The 27,709-nt window shown below is 32.2% G+C and overlaps 1 protein-coding gene across 1 annotated transcript; it reads left to right on the top strand.

Annotated features, from left to right (window-relative positions):
- Nucleotides 1-210: 210 nt before the first annotated feature.
- On the top strand, nt 211-1,095 carry LOC124536794 (enhancer of split malpha protein-like). Its single transcript, XM_047113394.1, has one exon. The coding sequence runs from the start codon at nt 257-259 to the stop codon at nt 728-730; it is 474 nt and encodes a 157-aa protein (XP_046969350.1). The 5' UTR covers nt 211-256; the 3' UTR covers nt 731-1,095.
- The last annotated feature ends 26,614 nt before the right edge of the window (nt 1,096-27,709 follow it).

Genomic DNA, 27,709 nt, shown 5'->3' on the forward strand with positions numbered 1-27,709 from the left:
TTTCAGTAGTTTCACTTGTCTATGTTTAACAATTCAAACAAATATGATAAGCACTTGATGTTTACGAAAAATATAATAGTATCGAATAAACCACTTTACACCCACACATGTAGAGGGGAGCTTTTCACGCATGCGCGGCTTTTGTATCGGGGGCGGCCGGACGGGTATAAATAGGCGCGCGGCCCGATCAGCCCTACATTCCCGCTTGTAAACTCACTAGCAACACACGCTCTCTTCTCAACGTTAACTTTCCAAAATGTCTTACTACGCGAATAACGAGTACATCATTGCAACAAACAACTCGATCAACGAAAACAAATACAACAGTGAAAAGATGAAAAACAGTGGCTTCAAGGCTTTACTGAAGCCTATCATGAAAATCATTAAGAAAACGACCAAGCGCGCTCCCGCCAAAACCGTCGACACGTGCTACGAAGACGAACAAAACTCGTGCAACGAGGCGCTTGAGCGCAAGATTTACAACGAGATGGACTCGTGCCAGTCTGCTGCGTTCTTAGTCAGCAACCAAGACAATTCCTACGACCTTGTGCCGATCTCCCGCGAAGATTTCTACATCCCAGTTCACTTCGCTCGCACTGATGCCGGCACCTTCTTCTGGACCACTGTCTCCAAATCCGAAGCTGACTTCGCAACAACTGACTGCTACACCGAGTGCCAAACCGCTGAGCAGCAGTACCCAGTCATGCAAGACCGTTGGGTCCAAGCTTAAACGAAGAATCTAAACAACTATCAGTGTCTTCCGTGAAACCAGTGCTCGCTCCGTTGGTTTCGGCAACCGTCTGTGATGTTAGCTTTAATATAGTTCTATGGTGCCATATACGTAGGTTACGATAAAGATATCTCGCTCAATGGTCGTGATAACTCCAGGAAAGCTTTAATTGTATTTTCACTATAACTTGGTGTTGTGATATTTTGATAATGTATAAATTAAGGAATAAATATAGGGATAGGGATCTTATGATTGTGATCATACTTAACTGAGCTTTAATTGTTTTAGGGATAGTAATTTATATATTTATACGTTTGTAACCAAGTCGATGACTTTTCGGAAATGTTGAAAATAAAATAATAATTGAAAAATATTACTCTCTTTCCTTTACCAAACCCTTGATGATGAAACTCAAACAAAACAATACTGAATCAACTTTTACTTATCCTCTTCTGCTTGTTTAACGCTTTAAATTGTAATTTGAAACCAATAAGAATAACCATCTTTAACCGCTATAAAATATTAAGCGGCAACTCTGGAATCTGATGCAGTCAAAACTTGTCCGACGAGATATTAACGGGCGAGGCGATGGCGCGAGCCAACATACTTATCTTTGCTATGTATAATTCGATCCAACGCCAAGCCCAACGTTGGAACAAACATAGATTATGTATACTTAGGCTTTCATGGTGGTGCAAGTTTGCCTTTATATTGGACAGACGAGTTGGAACAACATTTGTACCAATATAATGAGCTGACATAAGACTGGTCAGGCCATACTTGGCGGACAACATTTCGTGCGCACGCGCACGTGCAGGGCCCGAGGCGAATCTCGCTACTGGGTTTTAATGGTCGTCTTTTAGCCTGTGTTTTTCTTTTTGTTTCCATTTAGTTTAATAGCCGATTTAAAAGATTAACGAGTTTAAAAAAAAGTCAAACGGTCTCGATTTATATCGATTGAATAACTGTCATTGCAATTCGTTAAAGATAAATAGTTATTAAGTGAACTATCCTTATAAAGCACAAAAACCAGACTAACAGCTACTTAAGAAAAACAATTAACACATATCATACTCACAAGTAAAGCTAGGTCGCGTATGTAGAATGATTAGTAATACATTTATATCATCAAGCAATAAAAATCATTAAATCAGAATAAAGCTGTTATCACTATGGATTACTAACTATAGCACTATGATTAGCTAGTACCTAATTATCATCATTTTTTAGCATTCAGGTTAGGTACGTCACCCTTAGTACTATAAACTAACTATATGCAAAAAAAACGTGCTGTCAATTAACTTCGTAAGAGAAATAGATCATGCAAAAATATTACTAAGATTAGTAAGATCATGTAATTATTTTTCAACGCATATCCAATATGTTGACGTCATTCACAAATAAATAAAAATAAAATATTATTATTTAATATTTTATCTGATATTACACTCATTAGTAAAATGATTACGATATAAATTAATTTTTATTTCTATTTATAAAACCAATGTCACATAAAATTATATGTATGATGCAAAAGATTATAAATTAACTTGTGCGTATACTACTTTGATGGTTGGAAAATACAATTGTCCTATAAAGTATGCAAATTCCCTACAATAATGTTACATGCAAACCTCTCTAATAATTTGGGTAGTCCAGTTTAAGCCATAGTTGCAACAAAACGCCTATTAAAGAGTGCATAGACTACCGAACAAGACAAACGACAAGCTTTTAATGCATATCATTACATTGATCAATCATATACGCTACCCCAAAAGGTTTCATACAGAAGTAATAATTTTATAGCACACTAAATCATTCCGTAAAATACTCGATATTATCGTAATACCCAATTATTATTCTGTGTAAATTCGTAATCAAGCAGTTATGTGTCAATAAAAAGCGGTCCATAAAATAAATCATGCAAAATTACAAAACAGTACTGGAAAACCTAGACGGGGTACAAGACAAGCACGTACTCTGTAAAAAGCAACCCCGGCACGTCCCAACATGTTTCAACCTGTTGCGAAGTTCACCTCAAGACAAGTTAAAACTCGCTTACAACTTTTAAATGACAAAAAATAAAAACTTTTGCACAATGCTTGAATAATCGCTTCTACTGTTATTTTACTATGGATTGATAACAATAAGCGTCTATTTATAATACGCACGTGCAATAACAAAAGCAACTTTCTTATTCAAAATTTGGTGTAAATGAATCTTGACTTACAGAACATACTCATTATAACTTATGTTTGAATTTTGAAAAAAAATCTTAACCATTCTCGAAGGAGCAAATATTACTTTAAAATTTAAATATAAATGATCCGACAACAATGATAATCAAATCCAAAACATCTTTAAAACGTGAGAAGCTGAAAACTAAAAATGACACATTAATTTGCATACTAAATTATTATAGCCGCAACTTTTACTCGACTAAAGTTATTATGTAGATTTGTATCGCTAAAACTTGATATGCTAATCGTACGCTATTGATTATAAGTCGTCGCCAGATAATACCGCTAGGCGCCCAGTTGTCATAATCAGCGAAACGTGTATAGTATACGTAGATAGCGGAGTGGTCCGGTATAATAATACCATACGCGGCGCTCACGACGATGGATCCGTGAGAAATTTCGGCAGATGTACAATTCCTTGATGCGGTACGACGAGTGAGCGCGTATCTTTTTTTTCTTCGAGCTTAATAATATAGAGTCCGCTTCGGTATCGACGACGTTTTGGGTCTCGTGACTCATCGGCGTATTGTTACCTCATGCACGTGTTCGATGCATCGGACGCTCGGGTTAGAAAGGATTTTTTGCAACCCTTATTCTTAATTCCGCAACTCTTGCAAAATTTGGGTTAAATTTTTTTTTTTCGATACTAATTTCGAATTCGGCGTGCTCTGTACACGTGCAATGAAATTGTTACATTGGAATGTTAAGAAAAAAATATTGAATATCAAAGCTTAATCATACACGTGCAAGTACTCGTTTTATTTTTGTATGATACACTCGAACAGGATTTAATTACTTTGTATTCATAATCTAAAGTTAATTAAAGATTACTGAGACGGTGAGCTAATTATTTTTCGATAACAATAAAATTGTTATAATGAATCTCTCGATCAAATGAATGAGATAAAAAGCATAGAGAGAAACATCACACGCAGAAAACATTACGGATTGGAATCGAGGTTTCTTATTATCAACTTTTAATTAAGCATTTTTAAAGAGTTTATTTTATGTTCTTAAAGGCAGCAGTATGACCGCCGGTAATAACATCTAAAAAAAGATTCAAATATCGTTCGACATACCTCTTATTCATTTGTTTTTTTCCTTCTTGTTTGTTCCGAAAATCTCTTTAAGGATTAAGCATGCCTTTTATACGTAGTTGTTTTAAGACTTTCGTATCCAATTTATTTACCCATAATAAAGTGTTAAATAAACTTCAATTCAAGGCGTTTGCGAGATATTCTTGCATATAAATTACCTTTCCTGTTATTATATTCTTGTAATGTAAGTATTATCTTACATAAATATTGTTAGTGTCATACATATTTGCTATTTTATTACACGAGGTTCTGAATAAGATAATTACAGTAAAATGTTATGGTGAGTTAATTAAAACTTTCAATTGAAACGTTTGACACACGTAGATGACGTCATAGGCATTAGCCTACAACGTCATTTTTTCAAATTAATTATTAACTGTATTATCATGATAAATACATGAATGCGATTTTTATATTAACTAATATTAAAAGAACAGTCTTAAGTATCAATTACGAAAGGCCGTAGGGCTATGTTTTGAGCTATTTGAGTGCCTTTTACGCTTATTAATAATTAAGTTTTAAATATTAATAGTTCTATCGTCACAATAGAACATATTGTACTGTCATAATTTAGATACATAAGTACAATATAAATCTTTCAATTCCAAATAAGTAAGAAGTGAAAGCTGCTTTTTGTTATAGTCTAAATATATCTTCAATTATAATATTTTGTTTTCAATTTAAAATTATAATCTCTTGTTTCGAGAAAACTTTACGCACACATATACGACGATTTGATAATAAATCTAGACAAGCTTGACATTTAACGGTGTTGCAATATTTAATTTATAATTAATGCACAAGATAAATATTTTATCCATCATTAATCTTGATAAAAACTGAAAATTAATTATTTAAAATAAAAAAATACTTAAAAGAATATTTGTCGCGGAAAAAATTTAAACTGAAAAATATATTACAAAGCATTGAAATAAAACAAATTGATAAGAATTTCATTCAAGATGACTCTTATCAATACCTCACACCTGAGCAATTGTTCTGTTGAGTTGATGAGGTCATCGTGTGTATTCAGATGATAAATGCGATCAACGCTATGAGCTGGCACTATTATTATTAAGGCGACTGTTTTTTTTTTTCATTTTTTTTAATTTTTCTTCACTTAACTTTTGCGTCCATGCCTTTTTTTATTTACCTTTTTGGAACATAAGGTTAATATTTTTTAATATTTTATATTTATGATTACATTGTTCTTACATTATTAAACATTACGAACAATCTATATATACCATTCTTCAGAGTTTTTTTTTTAAATAAATGCTTTTACTTTTTTCTTCAACTAGGTACTCCTGAAATATCCTGCTAATTTTGATGGCCCAACCTATTGATAGAAAAAAATCCTTTTTTTTGAGAATTATTTAGGAATTTATTAACTGCTTGAAATTAAACTCTCTTAAAGAGTGTTTCCGAAGACTGTTTTTAAAGACCAAAAGGCAATTATTTTCTGTCAGGATAGATTCATCCTTAGAGTTAATTCTCCCTGAAGACCTAAATATACTAAAAATAAAGAATTTAATTAAGACTGACAATTTATTGTAAATTATTTGTTGGTTTACTACTTTTTTTAATTCAATGTAGCGTTTGACTCCTTAATCAAACTAAACAAATATCGTGACTCATGCTTTCGGCTGTTCATAATATATTTACACTGAACAATTGAAAATATTCAATATTATTTGCTTCGGACTACATCATCGTGTATTTACAAGTTAATAGTGACGATTTAATTTTTATGAGAGTCATAAGTAAAATCACAAATCGAAAAAAATAGATTATGTATCTTTCTATGAAGACACATCCTTGTCTTATGTCGATGCATTTATATTCATAGAAGCATTAATAACACTCAAAGTTCACTGCACTTATAAACAAATTAAAATAAAGCAAAAATCTACATTGCTTTAGCACTATAGTGATTTAACAACGATTTTTTTATATTTAGCACCAAATACACTAACACTAACACTAACACTTTAACCACTAAAACTTTGAACAAAACTATCTTCTGCACTTCTTTAAGTCACTGATTTTAATTCCGCGAAACAAGTACCGTTACTTCCTGTTAGAGATCACAAAAATAACTGAACAACTAACGGTACGAAGGCAAAAATTTATACAAGATTCACCCTCAAATTACTTGCAAAATCACGGTCTTTCCCACGGACCCCAATGCCTTAAACTTTGACCTAAAGATGGTATTGTTCATTGAACAATTGTCTCATACTTCCGACTCCCCTTAGCTTATCGTTCACCCCTTATCATTGAACGTGACTCACGGTTAGTTCCGACTGTTGCCGCTAGATGGCAATGTTTCACAATCAAATAATTTTCATTTTCCGTGACCTTATTCATTTATTTTTTAATTAATCAATACATTCATTAGATTTTTTTGTTTTTATTTAATATAAGTAGTTATATGTTTATAGACTCTTTAAATTTATATCAAATGTTCTAAAAAATTACATTCTCAAATAATATTATATATAGTAAAACCTCTAACGAGTTTTAAAATTTAAACAAATAATACTTAATAGGACTTGAAGAGATTACAATAAAGCGAACTTGATTGCAATCATGTCCGTCAGCGACTCGTGCTGCGCACGCGCTGCTATTTAAATAGTAGGTAATTATCCGAACTTGTCCTTTTTAAGCCAAACTGATTTTAAATTGTTTAATGATAGAAATAGTTAACTTACGTGTATGTATGCTTTAACGAATATACATACTTTGACGCATTTACATTTGTGTAATATTAAAAAAATACTTATTATTATAATATATTGCATACGACAATATTTTATATATAATTTAAAAATAGAAGGTTAGTATAAATTACAGTATATTGTTAATCCAAATTTATTAACGAATAAATACAAGTCTTCGAGATATCTTCAAGAAGTCTAAAAATCTAACTGTGGACGTGTGTAGGTATCATGCACATCTTAGTTTTGTATAAAAAATAACAATAACAAATTGAATATACGAAATTTGAGCTCAAAAACAATTGAATGTTAACAACCTCATTTTATTTTGTATCTAAAGCAATTAATAAAAATTGAACCAAAAAAAATGTTAAATGTCACTGTCAAAAATAATGCCCAAGGCGACAACAACCAAAAGCATAATCATCATCAAAAGTTGATAATTCGAACAATTTCCAATTTCATAATTGGCATACAAGATAATGTATGACGGCGCGGACGCCCGGTGCTCGGGCCGTGGGAACTACGACAGTTGCGAGCGCGCCACCTGCCTTCCTATAAAACACTTCGAAAATTCTAATTTAGAACGATTTATCTGACCTTAATTTCTGTTATTTGATAAGTTATGCAGACTGAAGTTATGATATTGCAATACATATTAAAAAAAAAATCATATCAAAATCAAAATTTTAAAAATAATACAATCCTCGCAAAGGCTATTTAATAATGTAAGTTTCAGTTTAATTTCATAAGTGATTGAATTATGAAATAATAATTTTCATATTTATTGTATCCAAAATGCACCGAATAATCCTGAGGTGAGTAACAAAACGTCAAGATTATACCGGTTTCCTTATCATTTACCAGATCGTCCATAGATCCGCTAAGTCCGAGCGTTTTTTGTGCACGCGTCGCCCTTCGCGCGTAAATGTTCCCGTTCGCGCCATATGTCGCGTGGAGCGTGGGAACGTATACAGAAAATACGCAATGTGTGCTCGTGTTTTCTCGACTGTCAGAGCACGGCTGCAGTGGGGCGACACGGAATATACATTTAACCTCCTTCATTATAGAGTTCTCTTTTCAAATTTCGACAGCTCTGTTTGTTGATAAATAAAAATTTAAATATAAAACCTCTATAGAAAGATTTAAGGTCGGTTTTGGGATAGGCGCGCCTGATACGTATCTTATATCCGCACATGCCCCATTGATTTAACGTAGACCAAGTATGCGTGAAAACATTGTTTATTTAAAGAAACTTATTTGTATAGAGTTATATAAAAATTTAATTAAAAAAATATGTTTATTTTAATGAAATCGTTAAACGATAAAAATATTTAACTAAAAACGTTTTTTCGAATATTATCAAAAATATATTGTTAGAATTAAATAATGCATTGATATTTTACATCATAATTTATTGTAATATAAATAAACGATTGAATTAACCTAAAATAGAAATGCTATAACTTTTAATGATACATATAAATATTGATATGGCAAGAAAAAGAAAAAAATGCAGAGGGGAGACGCGCAACTGGCGCGAGCGAGCGTGGGAACGCGACCAGTTTTCAAATAGGTAAAGAACGCCTTAGAAAAGGTGCAATTCCTTTTTTTGTCCGAGACTTTTTATTTCTAATGGCAGCCGTATGTAGAAGAAGCGGTGAGTGAAATTGGAAATCGGAACCCGAGGAATTCGTTATTTGGAGATAAGATATTTAAACGCGTTGCAAAAAGTTTAACAAAACGTGAGGTTTTTTTCCATCTTTAATGAAACTGTAAATCGTTTTTTTACGTCAATATTTCGAGCAGAAAACTGCAGGGCAAAACTGTAAACCGTGTTGTATTCATACGTATTTTTATAGGCTTATAAAATTATTATTTATTACTTTTTAAGTTAATTTCATTATTTTCATTAAGATATGTTTAGATACAATTAGCGATAGGTACATCTCCTAATGTTAGGTATAACTATCTCTAAAAAAATATTTACGTCACGGTCATGTATAAAAATGTCAATACGATTAACAAACAATATCATTTCAATCAATACATTTTCCACAAAGTATTCCACACTTAACCCCAGAATGCATCTGCCGTTACAAAAGAAGCCCCCGCATTATGCCAGCACGTATTTTTTCCTGACCTCGGCCTTTATGCCCAAGGGGCGAATCGTGGGAACGATCTTGCACAATCCACCGTTTCCTTGGCCATATGCGACAGAAAAAAGTGCAATTATTTATTCCCCCTCGAAGAAAAGGGGAGTTGTGAGAACGTGACCTAACAATGCGCTTCCTGGCTTTCGATACACAATCTCACTTCACTGCCGAAACGTAATTCTAACCCTTAGCGTACATACACAAAGATACCACATTCCGATAACCTGTGGCTTGTGTTCGATGTTTTACAAATAATCTTAAATAGTTGTTACAAAAAATTACTTGTTAGTCTAATTTAAACTCAAATGATATTTTGCATAGAGTTCAAACTATTTTGCAGTTGGTTTGCATGCGATGTTTACGAGTAACAAATGGATAGTTTCTTCGGTATAGCATGATGTACTTTGAATAGAATTACGCGTGACCTTTGGATGGGTGATTGTATGAAAACGATAATCGATCTTGCGCCGTTAGACGTACAATTCTATTGAAATGTTAAATGGTCGTACGTGAAGGTTTCAATTTACCAATTATAACTTATTATAAATTTAATTGTCATTTGAGAAATCAGTATGTCGTTATAAATAATTTTACAATTTATTTATGAGTGAAATGTCATGACTGTTTATTTCATAACATTAATGTTATATAAACAAATCAGTAATGTAATAATAATCTCAGTTAAATCATTATTCAATACATATGTAGGTATATGCGTATGTTACAGCATAGGTAGTGCAACAGTAGTTTAGAAGTTTCCATGTTAATTAACGGCACAAGATAAAGATAAGGTTTACAACACTGTCCTCTATCATGATGGTATGTGACACTATCACAATGTATTGAGCTAAATTGTGTTTTGTTGCTGAAACACATTACATAACTACACTTGAGCCCTATATATTACACGACAGTAATGAGCCTCACACTACATCTAGATATATTCAAGTATATGACAGGTAATACAATTTTGGTGTTTAAAAAACATCCCTAATAATATCATAATCGGCCCGTGTCTGCCACACTTGACACTTCGGGGTTGGGGTTCGTTGTGCAACAGGGCGTAATGATTATGATACTTTTAATCTAGAAATATATTATAATATACCTATTAATATATTTCGAGTATAAGTCTTTTTCTTTTTCTTATTTAGCACGTGTAGATTTCACGTAAATGTTAAACTTATTGTTTTCGACATAAATATTTAAAATCCTTGCTTCTCGTCTTACAGTATGATTTAAGAAATATTTATCATTATATCATTCGTTATAATTAAGGATTAACAAGCTATTTGCCTCCCCCTACAAAAAAAGAAATGTTTTTGATAAAATACAATGTTCTCAAGAACACACATAACATTTATCGTAAAATCCCAAACTGCAAAGCTCATATTTAATTTGTTTTTTTCCTTTATTACCTCAGAAATCGTGGAGAATAATTAACCTAGACTCTATCAAACAACCATTATTTGCATATTACAAGAACAAAACAAGGTTTTGCATATGCGTGTAAGAATAATTGCTAAAGTCTTATTTATGCTAAACAGATACTAGGAAAAGACAAGGTATTTGAATTCAATCTTACATTGAAACATTAGGTACGGAAAATACCATATACATTATTTTTACACATTTTCATTAAAATGTACTGCATGTTAAATAAACAAAATTCTCTGATAACAATAAAAAAGTGCATAAATTACAAAAAAACGCTGTCTTTTCGTTTTATCTACGCCTCACGTGACTTTCTACAAATTATGCCCATACCGTCTTCTTAATATCAGTTGTAGTTCCCAATACACTTAAATCAATGACAATAAATATCTCAGAAGGCTATAAAATAGCCACACATTGCGTAGGAAGCAAACTAGTTTCTTAAACAACATTTAAATCAGTTACTAAACGTGACTATTTCCAAACCTTAAAAAGTATTTGGCGCAAAAAATGCTTTGGAAAACTAATTCGAATCTTGAAATTTGAATTATAAAAACCAGTGAAACAATACATTGTTTGTTTAAAAAGAAGTAACGCAATCCGAGCAACTAAGTTCTGTCAAGTATTTATCGACGGACAATTGCGGTCGAAGACGGTTTCATATCAGAGTAAGGCACAGGCTTAAAAGCATTACTCAATCCGAGAGAGTTACCATTTCCGCCACTTTCATTACCACGAAATCTTCAAACAGCGTTTTGCAATTGGAACGTGCTGTGCGGGCATTCGGGCACTTTATTTCATTGGCACGAGTGTCCGGAGTAGAATCACGCGCGGGGCGCGGGCGCGGGCGCGGGCCGGCGGCTCGAGCCCGCACCGTGGGAACGCTCTGCCTTTAACGTGTCGCACGTGCTCGAGACGCTACTACAATCGAAGCGAGACAGAGCGAGACGGAGAATGCAACCTTTAAACGCGAGATAAGGACACGCGAAGAAAGGAAAAAATGATACGACAATAAAATAACAACAACCAACGATAATAATTTGTGAGCGTTCGAATTCAAATACTTCGCTCGAAAACCGTGAAAAGGACGCTGCGTGTTTGGAGAATAAAACTGTAATGTAGGAGATGATTTATCGCGGAGGTGTTGCTGGCCGAGCTCGTTGCTACTGTTTATGCGTTGTTATTTCGCAACCAAGAGCCGGCTATTGTAATTTAGCGCTGTATTAAATCGAATGTAAGCCGTTTATTGATGTCGCATTAACTGCTCGGCGAATATAAAGTGCGGGTTCGGTCACTTATAAAAATATGGCGACGTAACGTAATCTTATGTTATAGTAAACGTAAAGGAGGTGTTTATAAAAAATGCCACCTCGGTCGACCTTTAGCTTGTCATGTGCGGGAGCATGTGACTTGAATCTCGGCGTCGGGATCAACTTTCACGGCTCGGGTTTCTTGCGAACGGGCACATTTGGCGACCACACTGACCCCGAAGGCGACCAAATGTCGCAAAAAGTCTGCCATTAAGGTTCTAAAATCAATCCGCCGTAAAATAACCGACCTGGAAATCCTACCCGTATGCCGTGATTCATAATTTAGCGTAAATTATGATCTCGCGCGTAAATAATGTGTAATTTTGAGTGTTTACTACACTCTGAAACTAGACGATATACAATCAAAAGAACACTTTAGGTCTGTTGTTACAGACCGGCACATCACAGCAATAGGTATATTTTTTAATTTCAATTTGAAATCAGTATATTGATTGCATATAAATAACTATCTATAGAAGGATAGCTCTTTTCTCATTTCTAATCAAATCACATACGTAGAGTAAAAATAGTAAGTCAAATATAATACAACATTTCGCATATATATTAACCACTTTACACGAAATAAATATCAAGCCGAATAAAGTATAAGGTGACGTAACATAAGAGTTATTTTTTTTTAAATCTCTGTAACATAATCGTCCCATCCGGTCTTCGACAACCCGATTAATAGACTGACCTACATGGTGGACAATCTCTGTTCAAAGAAAAATAACACATTATGCAAATATGAACTTTAACACATTCAAATAAGATTTATATTATGTTATTTTTAGAACGTCTCAAATGTATTGAGAGATGGGATGAGCAATTTTTATTGTTAATTCAACTATAGGATTCATTGGGTTGAAATAAACTAAATAGCGAACATCCGGGGTGTCTATTGACGTAGTGGCCAGTTCATTATCTTGTATTGCATTGTTAATAGGAAAATAACTTCTTCAGAAACAACCTTTATCTAACGTAAGGAGGCACGCAATGGCAAAGCAAGCATCTCAATGCATATTTAGAAGTGTTATTTGATACGCCAGTAATAAAAAAATTGTGACGATCTGTCTATGGGCCAGTACATCTTTTATTATTGATCAAAAACGGAAAGGATATAATTATATAAATTGTTAGCAGTAAAAGTTTTATTTACTAAACAGCACCAAAGTTTGCGTAAAACTTCCTCATATAAAATAAAGTAGTAGGTATACAATTTACTCGCAAGACTGACCCTCGCACTATAATACATAAATTATACTTTTTAAAGATGTATACACAGTTTACGGTTCTGTTATTTCAATAAAAGAGTGAAATTTTCCTCTGTGTCACTTTTAATAAAGTTGAGTTGAAAAATGCAATTTACAATAAAACATGTATTGCAAATTAATATAATTTCAATCCTTCATCCCTTTTTCCCGCCAACAGTTGCAGAGTATCATCCATCAATCCCAAAATGTTATCTACTATCACTAATTATATGATTACCTATATAGTTATAAAAGGATATTAACCTATTAAAAACTTTTTGGTGCTGGCATTCTATCCACTAAACAGTATCTGCTTCATAAAAAAAAATTATTAATATAACAAAATCTTAATCTTAATCACATTTAAATAAAAAAGCAATGTCTTAAAAATAAACTTACTTAGAAGCTATATAATATAATAACATTTATTTCTCAATCCGCGTATACATAATATTGATTCAACTTATACGATGAAAATGATTCTATAGAGGCGATTGAACTTTGATTTATCTATGTATAGAAATCGAGATATTAAAATCTTGTTTAAAAGAAATCTAGCCTTGATTTAGCTGGTTTATCCGCAATGCATATTCAAATAGACTTGCCAGATAAGGTTAGCTACTATTATACATAAAGCGATAGGATTCACGATATAAAAATATGTTAAAATCTTTATAACCATATTACAAGGACTAATAGTACTGTTTATATTTAAAAAAACATTCCTTACTAAAACTTTGGGTTCTTCTTCATAATAATTCTTTTAAATTTATAGATTAAAATTAATATTTTCGCAAGATTAAACATTTATTGAATCAAGGCATCTCGTCGCATGTATATATATAAAGCTAAAAAAAGAATGAATAATTTATTTAGCAAATATCTTTTTTTAGCTCACGGTTAATGTTGCTTGAATAAAATTAATTTATAATGAATTAAATTAAAGTACACAATTGCACATGTATTTTTCAAGTCATTTGTTACTAATGATCAGTTTATTCTGGGAGTGCACTTAGAATTTAATTAATATTACATTGGCGAGCTTTAATTGTAACTTCTGACTTTTTTCAGAGCTACGAAGCTACGCGCTACGCAATCTATCCCTTAAACTGTCTCACTCTTGCTTGCTATCGCTAGCTCAGTCTCGCACGTGCAGTGCACGCGTGTCGTGCGTCTCACTCACACTTCCTGCGCGCGCGCCTCCCGCCCGTCAGCTCGACTGTGGGAAAAGACGGCAGGTGTTATGCGGGATCGTGAACAACCACGCATTACCATTCACATTATTCAACAATAAATAATAATAATAAGAAGCCGTGGAGCGAGTGGCGAGCACGCGCAGCTAACACATACTAATGGGTGACGGACGCTTGTGTGTGTGCGAGGCTCGAAGATTTAGCTTCGTGTGAGTGTCTTATGAGATATAGAGGCTCTTGGACGTTACATTTTTTTTAATACTACAGTTCGTGTGGGCGGGCGCGCGTCACGGATTTAACATGAGATTAAGTTTTCTTGATTGTTTTACAATATATCCTATTCGAGTCGGTGGCTGATTGATTTTCTATACCGACGAACAGATAAGCTGCTTTAGTAGTCTATTTATTTTATGCGATTGGAGCTGTAGTCGTATCTGAAATAAAGACGATCGTTTGATGTTTGTTTTTAAAAAATCATTATAAAACGCATACAAACATATGACTATAATAATTAGTAGGTAAGACATTTTTAATAACATACAATTGTCAATTTGAAACTCGTCATTAGAGTGGCGTCTTTGACATTTGATTTGCATACTCGCTAGTGAATGAAAACGTTGACACCGTCTTTCCATTCAACTTGAACATCGTTAAGTGAGAATGAATTCGTTTATAACGCATTAAAATTTTATGATATACCTTAGGCGACATGTGTAATGTAATTTAAATAGCGTGGGAGTACCACTTCCTTATACTGAGGTATCGGGACAAGGTGTTTTCGATCTATGAATAAGATAAAATCAGTGCACAGGTCGCTGTCTTGTGATATTCATTTCAAATAAAATTATTACATTTATTTATGACCACAGCATTATATATTATAATCAGTCCATGAAGACAAATACCGTATCCTTTTTATTCATCATTTATTTAAAAAAATACATAGTAATAGTAGTTGGTATTTTTCTAACATTTCAGATCAGTGTATTTCACTTTTCCGAGCGATATTTACTTTGACTATCAAGTAGCGAATAGTAACTTACTATAAATACATTAAATGGAATTCAACGAGCAATAAAACAGACGAAGTATTGCTATCAATATGAATAAAATTTTCACTGATCGCCTACGTAACAATAAAATTTAAACAGTTATATCTTAATAATACATACTAACTCAAACCGAATCAGGTCCGCCCCTAAGCACAACAATCTCTCAGGTGTAAACAGTATTGATAATCTCACCTCCCCTATTAATATTCTGTCAATATACTTTATTGTACACCACAAACATTAAGTAAATAGGTACATAAATGCTAGGACTGAAAAAATAAAAATAATACTAAAAAATAAAAAGAATAATATATGTTTATATAAAACATTTGATGTGTTGTACAACCGGTGGACTTATGGCTAATTAGCCATCTCTCAAACAACCCAATATTTCAATGGTCCAATTATGATGGTCCAAGTATAGGGCATCATCCGTCATGTTATTCACACCTTGGATTAAGTCAGGACTGAAGCAAATTACACCAGGAACAAAATGTGTACGCATAATTTCGTAATGATCACTGACCTTAATCAGCATTTTAAGACACTCATAAACACACATATATTATTAAAAATAGCTCAATTAGCATTAATATGTGCAAATAAGTAGTCATCGCGATTCTATATTTAAAACAAGAATATGTTTTAGCATTTTCAAGGTTAATTAGATACAACAGTGTTCCGAGATCTTAAATCTAATAGGTATATTCTTGCGACAGATCTGCGTTTATCCTTTTAATTTATAATATTCTTAATATATATTCAATATATTAATCTTTTAATTATTAGCAATTTTATCCACGTGTATTATCAGTTTGCATAATTTAAGCCTCGATATCTTTTCGTATAATTACGCAATTAGTTTTAAGAGGTTTTATTATGTCTAAATATCTAGCCACCCGGAATTTTCCGTGATTAAAAATAGATTTTTTTTTCAATATCTTTTATCTATACATACAATAAAATTGGAGTGTCCATTTGTAGCTGGAGTATCATTTAATGTTTCATCACTATGGCGCCAAGATGAGTGACTTGCAGTTTACAATGAAATGTAATCCTTTCATAGGTGTCGAAATTCCTTATGATTTTGAATAAACAAGAAGGTTCGCGGCCCACTAAACTAGTCCATAACAAAAAAACTTTTAAGGAAAATTTAATGAAAAATAATCATACAAAATACACACTTGCTGAGTGAAATAAAAACAAGCGTCATTCACTTACTCATTCACGTTGGTCTCTCGTAATTATAACACTTGAGTTGATAATGAGGCATGTGTGAGAACCGCGATTACTTAGTAATGCTATGTGAAATACCGTTACGATTCAGCAAAAAACATAAACTGCCATCACTAAAGCATCCTTTTTTACTTTCGTGTAGCCTTTCTACGCTTGATTACGAGTAGAAGAAATTTTATAAAATTCTCTGATATGAGTCAATTTAACCAAATATCAAAAACGTTTGATATTTTAATTACACATATGTTTTATTGTATTATTAATAACTATTATCAAGGTCAAACGATTTATACATAATGCCGCATAAAGGTAATTACTTCTATATTCAAAATACATGATTTAATTTGATAGTAAATAAAAAAAGCAGGATTTTTTAAGTTTTACGACATCAAAAAAATATGCAATATCTATTAACAAATTATTGTTTATGTTACACGCGTAACAAAATTTTATTTAACGCCAATGTATTATATAATAATATCTATAAATTTTATTAATAATGATACCTATATTTAAATATATTTTTAAGCGAAATGAAATGAATATATCCAATTATACCTAATTAAAGCTATCAACGTCTGACAAGAAACGTGTTCAATCATTTCCTACGTTCGTCAATAAGTGGCATTTTATTTAATAAAAGTAACAGTTCAACAGAACATAATTTAAATAAGCATTTTAAACTCTAAACCATTTAAATAAGGATTAAATTTAAATAAATGTTGTGTATTAAAGGTAAGTGGTTTGCATGTAGTATAAGATAGGGATGTCAATCGAAAAAGAAGGAAACAGAATGATTTTTAAATCAACCGATGAGTATATAGCAAGAAGTTCTTATACCCGATATACAAGTTACCAATTCGAGCATGTAATTATATTAATAAGAAAAACATCGGTAAGAAATCATAGTATGCGTCAAATCCTTAATTGTGTAATACGCAGACTGTTATGGAGCAACGTATGTAAATTTAACTCCAAAATAAAATGATAAAGAATAACTTTAACGATCGTTTAAATAACTGAACTAAGTAAAAACTTTTAATGTTGTCTAAATAATTATTTTTATTAATTGCAAGAATGTCTTTACCTTACATAATATAATTTGCTTAACACTGATTACATATTAATGTAAGGCGAAGGAATAACTAATTAGCAGTTGCTACCTGCATGGGTTTCGCAGAGCTTACCACCAAGGAAATGAGGAATTGAGTACTGAATGATAAAAGCGATTAGCAATGAAACTAACGAATGGATCAGATGTTTGCTTGAGAAAACATACAATGCTAAATATATATTATTTTCTGTCCATTACTATTTCCTTCTATACATTTATGTTTTTACATAACATATTGTATCGTAACACTTGTCTAGATAAACGTACAGCTATAACTTGTTTTCGTAATCTTTTAGATTATATTTGATAGTTTGCAAAATGAAAACCATAAAAAAACGTTTTGACAGTTAGCTGTCATATTATAATTAGAATATAAACCTTTCAAAACATGATTTCATGTAGCAGTTATACTGACCAAATTATAATATCGTGTATAGGTATATATCGTATATATATCGATTATATATAATATGTAAATAGTATAGACAGTACATAAGTGTATATGTTATTATTGTAGAATACACAGATCTATGCTAACACATTAATGAATAAAAGTTTTGTATTTTATATAAATACATATTATCTGTGTAGTTATGCATCTGTCATCTCGAGTAACACACGTCACAAAGCGCGGGAAAATAAAATATAAAAATTGGCGCGCGATGAAGATTTTGTGTGAACAGCGATAATTAAATATAATATCTACTTAATCTAATTGATAAGTCGACCTTATATTTGAACATTACAATAATCTCCGTTTAATTGGTTCGTTGGACCTTAACAGACCTTATACAGTTGCAAGATATGTCCCTGAAATGATGACTATAGTAATATTAGTGAACAAAATAATGTTACTTGGTAGTACAGCTTTGTGCAAGTCAATCTGGGTACCACCCAGTCACCGACCAGTCTACTGCCAGGAATCCTTAGTATTGTTGTGTTCCGGTATATAACTGATAATCTTAGTTCCCGAGGTTGAGGACGTTTGCTAATTGCAGGAATGGTTATTATCTGTTACAGAGCCAATGTTAAGATTGCTATATGTGATCACTTACATCAAAAGGAGATACCCTATTTTCATATCCCCCTACCAATATCATAAAAAATATAGTGCAAAACACCAAATGTACATACAATTAATAGCTAAAGTTAAAACCATTTTAAGTTTAATCTCTCAATCCAAGTCATTAATATACACAGAGTAGTTTAAAAGGAAATAAATAATAAAAAACCGATATGCAATAGTTAGGCTATAAACTAATCAGGTATAACTATCTAGAAACTTCATTATTTCAAATAGTCAATTTATTTTTTATCCTCACGAGAGGAAATGAGAAAAATAATGAGCAATCAAAGTATTACATGCGTTAGCGACTCATAAATAAAACACGCACTATGTCTTGGAGCTGGTTATGCCTTTTAATACGACGACTTAGTTTTACATATTACACGTAATGAGGCTAATATTATAAATGCAAAAGTAACTCTGTCAATCTGTTACCACATAATGACTACGCCGTTAAATTATAATTTAATTGGACCAGGAGGTATCTTGGAGACTTGGACATACTTTACTTTATGAAATAATTAGGCGAACAAATGATCTACTTGATGGTGTCCACTTCCCCTTAACATTGGCGCTGTATGTATTAATCATTATTTTCAACGAGTCGAGATGGCCCAGTGGTTAAAACGCGTGCATCTTAACCGATGATTGCGGGTTCAAACCCAGCCAAGCTCCACTATATATATGTGCTTAATTTGTCTTTATAATTCATCTCGTGCTCAACGGTGAAGGAAAACATCGTGAGGGAACCTGCATGTGACAAATTTCAAAGAAATTCTGCACATTCTGCCGCATTGGAACAGCGTGGTGGAATAAGTTCCAAACCTTCTCCTCAAAGGAAGAGGAGGCCTTTAGCCCAGCAGTGGGAATTTACAAGCTGTTGTTGTTGTTGTTGTTGTTCAACGTCAAACGCCACCAACTTTGGAAACTAAGATGTTGTGTTCCTTCTACCTGTAGTTACACTAGCTCACTCATCATCAAACCAGAACACAACAATACAAAGCTAAACATAAGCAATAGAAGCATAGTAATTACAGAATTAAAGGAAAAAAAATAAATTAGAATTAAATGCAGTCGCGATGAATGGCTAGTTGGATTGTGATAGGAACACAGGCGCCGATCTACTATGGAACTCATTAAAACAACAAACAACTACTTACGCCGCGACACCGATCGGCTGTAATTGATATTTTTTTTATATTTTTTTTAAGTTTCAATAAAAAAAATTACAAGCTATGTTTGTAGTGGTAAAACAAGTAAATATGAATAGGCTTACATCTCACAACACATAATAATAATTGGATTAAGTAATTTTTTCTCTTACGTTCTTATAAATATATTTTCAATATAGTTTGTTTTGTAAATATATTCACGAAAAATTCTTATACAACTCGTACATTATAAAATCATTGAATTCACAAAGTCGGCTATATTAAAAACATTCAAGGACATTTACGGAATGGGTAAATGCATGCAATTATAATTTTTACTATGCGAGTACATACAGTTTGTTTAAAGTAAAACTTAAATGTTATGTAAATCAGTCATGACAAGGAAATAGTGCGCTTGTGCGTCAAATGAAATGTAACTACAGACAGAACCTAGAAATAAACTTAAGTATTGAGTACCAAGCGATCTTATTTATCTCTATCTAAAAACTACCAATAACTACAACAAGTAATGTATAGATACTAAGAAAAATTTTAAATTAGAAAAAAACTAGTCAACATTAATGCTCTGAAGAAATGAAGACTTTGTACGTAAAATATCACTCTATAGGCACAAAACAACTATTATAATAAAATAACAGCGCAGATTCACAACAACAACAGTCTGGTAATTTCCCACTGTTGCCCTAAGGCTTCCTCTCTCTTTGAGGGCTTGGAGCATATTCCGCAAGCTGTTCCAATGCGGGTTGTAGTACAACTATGGTAGAACTTCTATGAAATAAGACAGTGCCAGTTTCCTCACGATGTTTTCCTTCACCGCCGAGCACAAGATGAATTATATATACAAAGTGTGTTTATTTGCATTACACATGAATGTTCAGCGGAGCTTGCCTGGGTTTGAATCGCCGCAATCATTGGTTAGGTTGCGTTTCACCTCCTCTCGGCTATCTCGGCTCTCCTCTGCTGCAGATTTGCTTAAACACAATCTCAAACCTATAAAATTTGAATACTTATAACTGAAAATATTTTGTATCTACACTAATATAGTAGATATCAAGTCTTTTTTAACTTCTATCGTTGACGATGTGAGTAATCCTTTTTCAAAATGTTGGTAAAGCCCGCAATGATGCGGAAACAATACCTATACATTTAATTTAAATATAAAAAAGAAATTTATAAATGTATTGATAATCTTCGTGCATATATTTTTCTAACTATGGATTTGATTTGATTCAGATGAAGCAAAAGTTAATTAGTTATATGAGATTTAATTGTACCCGTCTAGGTTAATTAGAGGCTACGTAGCTACACTACTCAACATATTTTTTGAAACATTAAAATTTCATATTATTTTACTTACAGCTTTGAATTTAATTGTATGGTGATAAAAAGTGTGTTCATTACCATTAATGATAACATGTTATTATGATACATAATGTAAAAACAGTTTAAAATATGTATACGTAGGTACGACACTATGGTATATTTACAATTAATGAACAATACTGCAACATGAAATATTCCATATTACACTTATAATTTAATAAACAATTGTTATTAATCTATACATATAATAAAATTGAAGTGTCTGTTTGTAATATTAAAATAGCCCTTTTTTACTCAATGCTTATGTATGTATACACGGTACGTATATGTACCACACAAAATAAGATTTTTTAAAAATGTTGTCTGTCTGTCTGTCTGTTTGTTCCGGCTAATCTCTGGAACGGCAGAACTGATTTTGACATGACATTTTAACTGATGTAATAAGGAGTACCTTAGAGGTGACAATTTTTTTTTGTTTTAATTCAAACGCGTACAATGTCGCGGCACAGCCAGTATATAATAAAGCCTGTTTTAAATTGTATTAAACGAAAACGCAGTTTAACTTGCTGACAATTTTAATGCGTAAAACCTTAATACGTCGACTTTAAAGTTATAAATTTTTGAATTGGTTTATTTCTGTGTGTAATTTTTATGAGGAGCCTATACATCCGCTTGGTACAAACGCAAAGCCCTTAACACCTAATTAATACTTTACGACCGTATATAAAAACATTATTTTTAAATCCGGTGAATTTAATTGAGAAACAGATCGCGGCCGGTTATCATTATTCGGTGCGACGACATAAATCAATATATAATTATATATTTTAAGTACCTAATCATATTTCCTATCCAAGTTACTTGTGGCGTTTTGAAAACATTAAAGAATTTGACTTATTTGTTGAATCTGATTCAACAATAAGTACATATGCAATTTCATAAATATCATGATTGACATGTAAATATTATATTAACGTAAATTACATATTCATATGACTTATAGTAAACACTTTATTTGAATGTTAAATAAAATTCGCTTTATGAAATTATGATTCAAAAGGATTGTTACGAGATTATTGTCGATAGTCATACTTATTAAACTATTTCGTTCTATTGGGTTCAGACTTAATCTAGTCGAGAATTAACTTATAATAACGGGTAATGACACCGCAACGGAAGTGTTACATGAATTAGATGTCAATTTGAAAACTTGCGTTGACCACAGATCGAGTCGCACCTGCTCCTTAATTAATGAGATCATAAGAAAAAAATGATAAGTACCTCTTAGTGTAACTATCTCCGTCATCAGATCGGTGCAGTGACTTACACTTCCTCTGCATGGTCCACATCAATAACTGTTATTAATTGAAATGTTTCTTAACTTTTTGGAATTTGTTACGAATGTTTTTCTTTGATACATCTAGTTAGATGCTACCTATTACTTCATGTAACGTTGATTAGTATTGTTCTGTTCCAGGGAGGGAAAGCCAGTGTAATTAAAACCACAAAAGATATTCTAAAAAAGATTTTAGTTGCCAAAGCTACAAGCGCATTGCTAATGTAAGGAATGGTCAATATCTCTACTACACAAGTTGCAATTAAATAAAATATTTGGTCCCATCTTCCAGTCTGCCTAATTAATTTAATAAAATAATAAATATGATATTTTAGGAATTGTTTTATAGTTGTAGATAAGAAGGAACGCTCGGTACCAAAGAGTTTGTAATAAATGTCTTAACCTATAATAAAAATAAACTTCCGAGACACTTTCCAAGTAAAATATCTAGTTTATCTTAAACGCTACAAAATTTATCGTAATTTTATTTCGAACAATTAAAAAATTTTGCTATACATTCAATAATTAAATTAAAACTACTAATAAAATAAGCATAAGATTCAATATAATAATATAGTACCTATAGCTGCCATTCCAAAGCGCAAGCGCAGCGGCGTTGTTAATACAAATTATGTTTACAGTAATTATAGAAAATTCTTAATTAAGTATTATTAAATAAATTGAAAAAGGATAGAATCGTAAAACTAATTAATTAACCACTAAATCGATAGTAAGTCGACAATGATACATTTTGAGACGTAAGCCGGCTACAGCTGTATTACATTAAAATCACAATTTACGACAAATACTTTTAACAACTTTAAAGGAATTCCAGATATAAGTACTACTTATACATTAATTTAATGTAATTCCTTACCGAATGATAATTAAAACGGAAACATATTTAACCGCCATGAAACTTAAATTATCTAAAACTTTACACCTCATCCTGTTTAATATGTATCCAAAATTATTAATGAATTGAAATGAAAGCAGAATACATTATTTTTTATCATGAATTAAAATAAAAGAACAAATAAAATAAGATTGAAAGTAATGTCTTTGGTATCCTATATTTTATCTACACTAATAGCCAAACTTCTTTTTTAAATAGGTAATCTTTTATTTTAACTCTATTGGCGGCGTGAGTACATAGTACAGGAGATAGAATAAATGATAACTATGTATTCTGTTAGGAAATTTCAACTTTGTAAATGTATTAAGTACGTAATCAAGTGCGTCAGACATGTTTTTGCTCAGACAGACTTCTTAACCAAACTAAAAACAAATAATAAAATTTATTTATTAATAAAATCAAGTCAAATAGATACGACAAAGGTAATTAGCCCTTATAGATAAATAAAGATAGATTTTAATAAATGAGTTAAACCGAAAGGTAAAAAAAAAACACGACATTAATGATTACTGTTACAATCATTTCGAAATAAAGGTCATTGTACTCAGAGTCGATATCTAGAAAAACAGATAAACGCATACCTCAATAACAATTTGTCCTCTCACACCCACCCCGTATCGCGTGGTACCCAGCAATTTCCTCGATAAGATCGTATGGACATCTCTTGACCAGCTACCGTTCCCAGAGGCCAAATAACATGTTATTACGTTGTAACTGATCAACGATACGCCTTATTCTGCTCTGAATTTATAATCTACATTTCTGAATGTGTGTTCAGTGCGAAAAATAAATGAATAGACGCTGTGGTTAAACATAATAACTTTTAACACCTTTATTGTATTACAAATAAAATAGTAAAATACAATTGATGAATATTGTGTCATCTTACTAACAATAACTTACAAATATAGATACTTATATTCTTATTTAAAATATAGATTATTTCTCAGGTAATATAGCGTTTTGATCCTAAGTAGTCCGACCTAAATTAATATAAGCATAAATTATTAAAAAACTTTATATTAAAAACAAAAAGTAATAATTACAATGTAGCTTCAATTAAACTTATAGTATCAGGCTGCAAAGATTTTTTCTGTGAAACATTTTAGGAGAACATATAGCTTATAATTGAATTTATCTCATAAAGAGATATAATTCAAATTTAACAACAAACAAATGAAGTCATGCAACATACAAAATACATTCCAAATACTAATAACCTATATTTAAAGTGCCTTACTAAACTCAAAGCCATTTCGATAATTGGCATTGGACCATAAAATCGCGGTGACACAACAAAGAAATCTTTGTAGACCCAAAATATACTTTAAAAACATGAAAATCATAAAATCACAAGAGTAACCATAAAATGTAGGCATCAACAATAAAATATGACTTTTAAAATCGCAGATCATAACCTATTCACCATCGAGCGGTTCTTTTGAAAGGATGAAGCGTTTTATTATTTCTAGCGCGTCCTTCACAATAACGAGAAATAAAGAGAGGTATAAATGTTCTTTGTGAAGTAGGCAGGAGTCAAAGAGAACCGTTTGTCGGCACGTGGACATTGCAGGCAAATGTTAAACACTTTGCCTTGAAAAGGGTTTTGATTTTTATACAGTTCTCGGAATTCCTTTCGTCATTTAAAGAAAACAAAATACCTCTCGAATTCGAATATTTGAACTTGCATATTACTTTCTCAAACAGACAGTGTACTTTCAATACAAACATTTAAATCGTTTCTACAATACATACAGTAACTAAAGTTGAATTACTCGCTTCCTTGATTTCATTCAAACAAAATAATTTCCAATGAGGCCAGTAGCTGACGTGAATGTAATTCCCTCAGTGAAATCCCGCAGGCTATACAAGAAAGTTAATCTTTCAATGAAATAATGACATTGTTATTTATTTATATGTATTGTATTGAATTTCATTCTGGAATAACCATAAAGCATTACAGACAAAATAACGCAGGACAATATAATTGTTTCTATAATACTCCTTTAAATTTGATTGACTGGCTATGTTCGAAACTCATTTTCAAAAACCATGATCTTATCCTTCCGTCATATTGGCAGTCAGGATTTCAAGTGTCCTGTCGTCCTCCTGACACTTGAGGGTTCATACAAAAGGCAGACATTTCACATCGTTTGTACCGTCACCTTGGCCGCGCCGCGACTTAAATTTAATCTCTAGAGAACAAGTAGCAAAAAATTGGCGCCACATTGTGTTATCTCAGCCCTCGGGACTTGTAACTGTTTCAAGAACAACCGCTTTTTGTTTATGATGCTGCACTTGTCTATGTACCTGTTCTTACCCCCGGCTCCTATTGTCTTTTTGCTTCTTAGAAATATTACCCACGAACACGTGTCATTTGGGGCCGGCAATGATGGCTATTGTCTCGCTCGAGTGCTTGAAAGATGCCGATGAGATAACGTTTAATGGTGTTCAAAAACATGTTTTATTGCGCCGGTTATGACTTTATGGCCTAAGTCCGCTCATTGTTCACACCTCATTTATAACAGTACTCGAACCGATCTCGACTAAGATAACGCTATGAGAGGGAAATGAAGAAAAAAATCGCATTGGCGAAGATAAGAGTCAAGGAATTCACGAAAAAATATCGCGCACATGTAAATCATTAGTCAGGCCTGGCATGCCGAGCTCAAATATTTGGCGATGCTTGCAAATCTCGGCGCCACCGAGACGACAGAAAGGCCGCTTCCTTTATGAGCGCCGACAGAAGACGCTCTTAACTATGGCAGCTAAAATAATATTTGAAGAGACGGCAAATGAACACAAATGACCGTGGGATTAGGTATCCAAACCAAACTAATAGGCGACTAACGGGTTAAAAACAAGTGACAGCTGCTGGTTTTGCAAATTTTGTCGGCAAACAAAAATGGTCGGTCACATTCGAAATATGTGATTAACATAAAATACGTATTAACATAACGGTGAAATAGCGAAACCCGTTCTCAAAATTATCAAAATTATCATAGTGATGTCACGTGTACATATACATATATGTATATAAGGTTTTGACTTAACAAACACATAAAAAATTAGCACACGTTAGTGTTTGTCAAACATAATTTTATATCAGGAAAATCCTCGCTATATAAATGGAGGAATACTTATGTTGGTTTTAACAATTTAGATAAGAATGTTACTCATCAAGCTATAGGTACTGAAACGAAACTGTAATTAGATTTCAACATAATTATGAACTTAAACGTAATGACTAAGAAACGTGATCAACGATAAACGATGACGCTCACAAAATTAATCAAAGAAAGTACAACACTCAGACGTATTTATCACGTGAGTCAGCCGTGACGTCAAATTGGCAATACCAATTGGTTAGCTAGTCGAGTCGAGAGCTGCGTCATGCCGCGTAACCGCCTCCAGGCGACCTCAGATTAGCCGCTATCGCCAGTAAACCGGTTCAACCATGAATATTAACTCCGTCATACAAATCCGGAACCTTAGATGGTTATCGGATAAGTGATTATCTTTAAATAGCCCTACAGAAATTCCAGTAGCTCCAATCTTTTTAATTTCCATTACTTATCCGTATTAACTATATGATATCAGGAGAATCTCATTAATAGATTATTTCCGATTGCTACTCACCTTTCATTCTAACTATGCAATAGATAGATTGTTTTGATATTTAAAACGAAAAAATATTTTCCCGAAATATTTCGTAGCGGTCAATTAATGTATAAAATTTCTCGTATATTTCATGTGTTTAATCTTCTAGAAGATCAGTTGGTAAATATTCTCTTGATCTAACGTGAGTAAGATTACCAACTAGTAGATTACTTAAATTAATATTATCATAAAATTAATCAGCGATTAGTTGATTATTTTATTTATTTAATATGCATATAACAATACCGGCTTAAATAACACTTCTTTCACATTACATTGTAAACATCATGCTAGTGAAATCATATCACCTATGTCGCTTTTACGTCTCATGTTTATGTTTATGTTTAAAATCGAAAGTAAGTGAAATAAATAATACCTAATCGTTCAAGTATTTCACAATATTTATTATTATATTGTTAAAAACATATAGATTTCATAGAATATATTTATTGTTTCAATTACCAATAAACTATATAATTTAACTTCACTAAGTGGGCAGACTTTGGCCCAATTTGAATCCTCAATATATAATTATACTTCTGTTAAGTTTTATAAAGATTGCCGTTGTCCTGGTGTAAAGTTTCTTAAAAATAAATGCTTAAATCTTGAAAAACGAAAAAGAAACGTAAACATTCTTAATATAAACTTATTACCTACTCATCATAGTAGGTTAACAATAAACAATTCCGTGCAAACTTTGC

Source organism: Vanessa cardui, chromosome 17 (genome assembly GCF_905220365.1).
Source record: "Vanessa cardui chromosome 17, ilVanCard2.1, whole genome shotgun sequence".
NCBI lineage: Eukaryota > Metazoa > Arthropoda > Insecta > Lepidoptera > Nymphalidae > Vanessa > Vanessa cardui.